General features: G+C 33.7%; 1 protein-coding gene across 1 annotated transcript; it reads right to left on the bottom strand.

Moving 5' to 3' along the window:
• Positions 1-292: 292 nt before the first annotated feature.
• Positions 293-5781, bottom strand: LOC139844483 (uncharacterized). The gene is made up of 13 exons (XM_071834707.1): positions 4602-5781; positions 4114-4498; positions 2640-3255; positions 2507-2547; positions 2269-2337; positions 2083-2183; positions 1902-1980; positions 1733-1831; positions 1573-1641; positions 1362-1411; positions 1179-1260; positions 796-890; positions 293-707 (listed from the first exon to the last, which is right to left on the bottom strand). Exons 1-13 carry the CDS (start codon positions 4868-4870, stop codon positions 620-622), a joined length of 2043 nt encoding a protein of 680 aa, XP_071690808.1. The 5' UTR covers positions 4871-5781; the 3' UTR covers positions 293-619.
• Positions 5782-6129: the final 348 nt, after the last annotated feature.

A 6129-nucleotide genomic window follows, 5' to 3' on the forward strand; every position in this document is an offset into this window, starting at 1 on the left:
GATGCTTGGATCTAAGAAGAAATGATAAAAAAAAATGTCATGGTTGAAAATGATCTAATGATTAAAAAAGTACAATCTATTAGCATATACTAAAATAAGCTCAAAATAATTACTATTAAAATCATAGCCCTTGTTTTTTTCGCTCTTAATCGTATATCCACGCTGAATTGATCTGACCTTAAAAAAATTAGGATGTGAAATATCAAATAGATAAATTTACATAATTAACGCATTGAACTTTTTAATTACTCAAAATAAACAAACTATTTGGGTAAGACTAGCGATATGAATGTTAATAACAGTAAAAAGTTCTTGAACATGCCATAGGTTGTAGTTTGTGAGAAATTCATATTTTGTTAACATTTTGTAACTACAATAAAAAAATGACTTTAAATAATGAAGTATCTCTTAACAATATATTTGTGTATTTCAACTACATAAATAATTTACAAAAAATATTACTGTATGTTTTACTTAATTAGCTCGGATGAACTTGCTTAGAATGGCATTCGTCTTTCGTCTGCATATGCTCTGTAAGAACTGGGAATCGTGTGGCCTTGAGATCGAGAGTAAATCGAACAGCACACACAAATTTTGTTGTGCGGTTCATTTTAGGCTGCTATCTCTTACGTTCAACCGCAAGCTTCTTTTGCAATTCTTTCAGCCTATACAGTATTTCTTGGAACGTTGGTCGGGATTGCGACTCACTGGCCGTACAAAAGAATGTTATCGATCATTTGTGAATCAGTTATTAGACATATTAATAAAAATAAGTCAACAAAATGAACAACCAACCTGCACCAACAACTTTCGATAAGCGAAACCCACAATGGATCCACATCTTTCGGAATCTCTAGTTTTTTATTCATAAACCCTACGGCTCCGATAACCTGCAAGTGTGTACGTATGTATGTATTATCTCTTCTGTTTAAACCAATTAACTTAACCTTACAAGAAACATTTGATCCTTGAATAAAGTTTTGGAAACTGCATTGTTCCTAAGAGAACTACATATAAACAGATAGCTTATTGGAGCCATATTTTTGTATTTGATATGCCAATTTTGCTATTAAAAAGTTTTATTTATGCTTGAACTTAAGAGTCAGACCAAGGAGGCATTGACTTTTAAGGTCAAACAAACAAGCTTTAGACAAACCAGCATTGAATAACATACATACCTGCATCGGGTCAAGATCATCCCAAGGAACCTTCTCGGTGATAATTTCCCACAATACCACACCGTAGCTGTAAACATCAGACCTATACCAACAACAAAACAAAAAAAATAATAATATAGGATTCACAAATTCATGAGAAAAAAAATAAATATATTTCATTCGGGGTACTGCCTACTGGCTTACTTTTCATCTGCTTGGCCGTTACGAAGAATTTCAGGAGCCATCCATTGTGGCTAAATAAGAAAAACAGGATAACATGTACATGAAATCAGTCAATGGAATATTATAGCATTAGAAGTTAAATCTCGACCGTTAGACCTCGAAATTAAGTTGCATATATTCTTTACTACTGTTATTTAAGGAACAAGAGAATCAGAAAAGAAGATTGCAATACCGTCCCTTTCCCTGTCTTTGTATTCAGGTACGCAAGATGCTTGATACGTGAGAGTCCGAAATCACCTACCTACAAGATCATATATCATATTCATATATATTATTATTGGAAATTCACTAGCACAGTAGCTGCATGTGTACAGAAAAAAGTCAAAGCATACCTTCACAGTCCAATTCTTGTCGACGAGAAGATTCGAAGATTTCAAATCGCGGTGAATGATAGGTGGTTGGCAACGATGAAGATAATTCATGCCTCGTGCCTATTTGAGAATCACAAATAATAAGATAAACTCACAAAGAAAAAGATCTTCCGTTCAACATGGTACTTACAATGTCCATGGCCATATGAAGACGTCGTTTCCAATCTAACTGGGTTGTATTTCTCTGAAGTATCCGGAACAAACTTCCACTGCACAAAAAAACTCGATTTTACTATTTTAGCATATTGAGATGATGGAAGAAAATTGACTCAATGAATTAAAGAGTTGCAATATATTTTTAGAAAACCAACCGGGGAAGAAACTCTGTCACAATACATATATGCTCAGGTGAAGTTACGGCGCCCATGAAAAGCAATATATTTGGATGTCGAAGCCTTTTCATGAGAGATACCTTCAAAACGATATACACAATACAAATTGTAAGCAAGACAAAATTATATGAGAGCTTATGATGTTCAAATTGAATACATATGTACCTCCTGCCTAAACGATAACAGCACATCAAACGAAAGCTCCCGATGTTCAAATACCTTGACCGCGACATCCTGCATAATTAAATTCACATCTCATTAAAGTTTTATTTTTTAAATACCTGTTTCTTAGGTCCCTTGATTACTTCAAATACTCTTTGGTACATGAAATAGAATAAAAAACTAAAACATCAAACAATATTCTTCATAAAAGATATTTAAGAGTGGGAGATAGAGAACATACTGATCCATACCACAGTCCTTGGTACACAGTCCCACACGAACCTGCCAGAAAAATGCTTCTATATGAAATGTCTTACATAAAATAAGCAATAAGAAAATAAAAAAGAATTATAAGAAAATGCCAAATATTTTACCTTGTCCGATCTGTTGTTTAGTTATCAAGTCTTCCCACATGATCTCATAATCAAGGTTGTCTCTCTCATTTTCGACTTTGACAATGGCATTACTTTTGATGGTGCTTAAACTACTTATGCTACTCATACTACTTGTTCTACTAATATGCACCGTTGAGGGCCATAAACCCGAAGCCTCGATCTTATTACCGGCTGAACTGTTATTAATGCATAGTTGACAGACTACTTTTGCAGAAGCACTGGAACTCATTTGTGGACCATGTTGGTGTGCTTGATTCACATTAAAGTGATGCCAACCAACATTAGAAACAAGAGATTCGTCTTGTTTTTCATTTGCTATCCACGGCCATATCATTCCCGTTTTATTCCTCCATGCATCTGCTTTTGAAGACAAAATCTTGCGGATCCCAGGTTTGTTTTCATTCTCGTCACCTGAATCTATCACTAGTTTTTTGCTAAAAATATCCTCTGTTTTCATTGAAAAAAATACTCCAAATGGAGATGGATCAATATGTCCCCTCGGTGTGTTTCCTTCACTATCAAGAGTATTGTCTAATTGATCTTCATTGTATGTGTAGTTCTCTCCTTTCTTTATTTTCGACTTCACTTTTAAAGCCTGTTTTATAGTTTTCAACGTGACATTAACCGTCTGGTAGATTTATGTTGGTGATTTAGTGTTTTCAACAATCATTATGGTTGATTAAGATTAAGATTCACTTGAAAGCAAAGGGTTATCTAGTTAAGCTAAATTACAAGTTGGAAGACTGCGGAGTGCACGCTCGTTCGAGCTAACTCGATACTGTCTATTAAAGACTTATGCCCCCTTGTGGAGGTGTAGGGTGTAGTGTCCCCTAGTTGGGGCCCAAACGATGTACTCAGTATGAAAGGTTACACCCTTTCATTCTCAACCAACTTTCCCGCCAAAAACAACAAACTGTATTTCCTGCCATAAATGAAAGGTTACAACCTTTCGTTTCAACCGCCAATTCCCGCCAAATATATGGACAATTGCTCATCACGAACATAGAAAATTACATACAAAATCTCTAATATTTTGCTTTGTTATCTTATTTCTTAGACACAAAGTGTTATTTTTGTCTTACCCCAATAACGATTTCGTGAAACCAAGGCAGTAACCGAAATACGTTATTAAGAAAGTGTTTACGATTCAAGAATAATCCAAGATTATCTATCTCATACCCATCTTCTAACAACTTACACCCCTATTTAACTTTAATGTGTTTCTACTGGGAAAATTGCAACAGATCAAACTTTGGTCTTATTTTGTTTGGTATCCAACTTCAAAAAAACTGATTATGGTAAGCTGACTCGCTTACCTGCTAATGTCAATAACTTATACCTTGCGGTTTTAAATGGTATTTTTTTTATGAAAAAAAAAAAGAAAAAAGAAGAAGAATAGCTTAACACATGAGCTATACCAAAGTTGGTTCTGCTGGATATAAAGTAAACTAACCAAATTCGATATCTTTGACGTAATTGAAGCCGAAGATGATTGTTGAGGATCAAACCCATGTATACGTGAAGCAGTCCTCGTGGGTGAACTAACAGTTATACCTACTTTCATAACATGATATGGACGTGAATCACTCGATAAACACATCGCCCCAATTAGTCTTCTATGTGCATCACGATACGGCGTATTAGCACAAATAACCACAAACCTTTCTCCACTCTTGTTCTTTATAGGAAACTCCCCAGACCAACTTTCTCCCTTCACTGTTCGTTGTAAGATACGTTCAGATAAATGTGCAAATTTAGGTTCTGCTAAAATCTCCGTTGGACTACTCCCAAGAACTTCGGCAGCTGTATAACCATAAATATGCTCTGCACCTCGATTCCTGCACATAGGATATAGTTCCTATTAACCAGATCATCTATCAATTGGAGCAGCTGGAAACTCGATTAAATTAATAATATAACTTATCCGTTGAATCGGCTCACCAAAAGATTATCCGATGATGCACATCATATATAAACACTGACTGACCCATTGAATGCAGTATATTTAAATACTGAGTTTCTGTTAACTTCGTTACTAAAGGCTCCACCTTTTTACCAATGGCTAGTTGTGATGTTTGGTTGTCTGGTTTTGGGCGGTGGGTCATGCGTTCTGATATTTCTTGTTTGATGTGTGCATTCCGTTCTTCGAGCTCAAGGATTCTTTTTAACAGATCCTCAGCTGATGGTGGTGGTTTATTACTATTCTCCATTTTCACACACTCCCACCCAAAAACACACACTATGATCTTTGGATCACGTGCTTTTTAAAAAATCTCAAGTTACAAATTTGATGGAAATTAACAAAAAACAAAGAATTGTCATTGAAGGTATAGACTGTGATTGTTAATTGGATCAATCCCAATTCATCATCTTCCACCTCATTCATGTCAAAAAATAGTCAATCTTGATAACAAATAACTTTAATGACATAAATAATATGATGTAATCTACAGATTAATCAATTTTTGCTTCAACCTCAAATCAAGAAACTAACATAAAAGACAAATTTTGAGTTGCCGACACACACACACACACACACACACACAATTAATGTATAAGGAAACACACATTATCTATCCAATTGAACGCACAAAAATACGAAACTGTGATTTTTGGGTAAATCAATAAAATCTTCTAAATCCCTTTGCTCTGTTTTGAAGAAACACCAAATCAAGAAACCAGAGTCAAAGTTTGACTAGCTGACAATCACATAATCACATAAATAAATAAATAAATGATTATATAGAGGAAAATCATATTATAAGTCTATGATCACAGACATATTAACACGATATGATTTGTGAAATCAATAATTGTTGTTATTCAAAACATATGTTCCCAAAGTGAAATCAATAAACTGATTTAAAAAGTCAAAGGTTGACTTGTAGAGAAAAGGTACATTACCTATATATATTTCTATTATCACACATAAACGAAAGTAGGAAAATCGAAGTTCAACTTACAGAAACACACATGTTTAGCAATTGAAATTGGCTGTTGATGTATATGAAATAGAACCGCCTTTGGTGTCTGTAGGCTTAATTACACAAAGCTGACTTATGTTATTGAAATAAATATAAATAAATTAATCCAAATGACCAAAATATATGTGACTTGTGTGTGTTTTAGTGTTTGAAGGCTTAATTACACAAAGTGTAACGCTCATGGTGATTTATACCGCCCATTTTATTTATTTACTCGTATTTAATATTCAATAATAAAAATAAATTAATATCATTATATTATTGTTTTCTAAAATTAGACATTGATAAATTGATAAAGTTTCAATATTTGTCGTTTGCTTGGTTCCATTAAACTCCCGCACACTTTATATAGCCTCAGTAAATTTTAAATTATTATAAGAAAGATGATAGCTAAAAAAAAAACCTTAATGATTATGTTTAAATATTACTACGTAACTACAAAGTGAATATTTAAAATATAAAATTACGTATTTTGAAATAAATTG

Source organism: Rutidosis leptorrhynchoides, chromosome 4, assembly GCF_046630445.1.
Source record: "Rutidosis leptorrhynchoides isolate AG116_Rl617_1_P2 chromosome 4, CSIRO_AGI_Rlap_v1, whole genome shotgun sequence".
Lineage (NCBI taxonomy): Eukaryota > Viridiplantae > Streptophyta > Magnoliopsida > Asterales > Asteraceae > Rutidosis > Rutidosis leptorrhynchoides.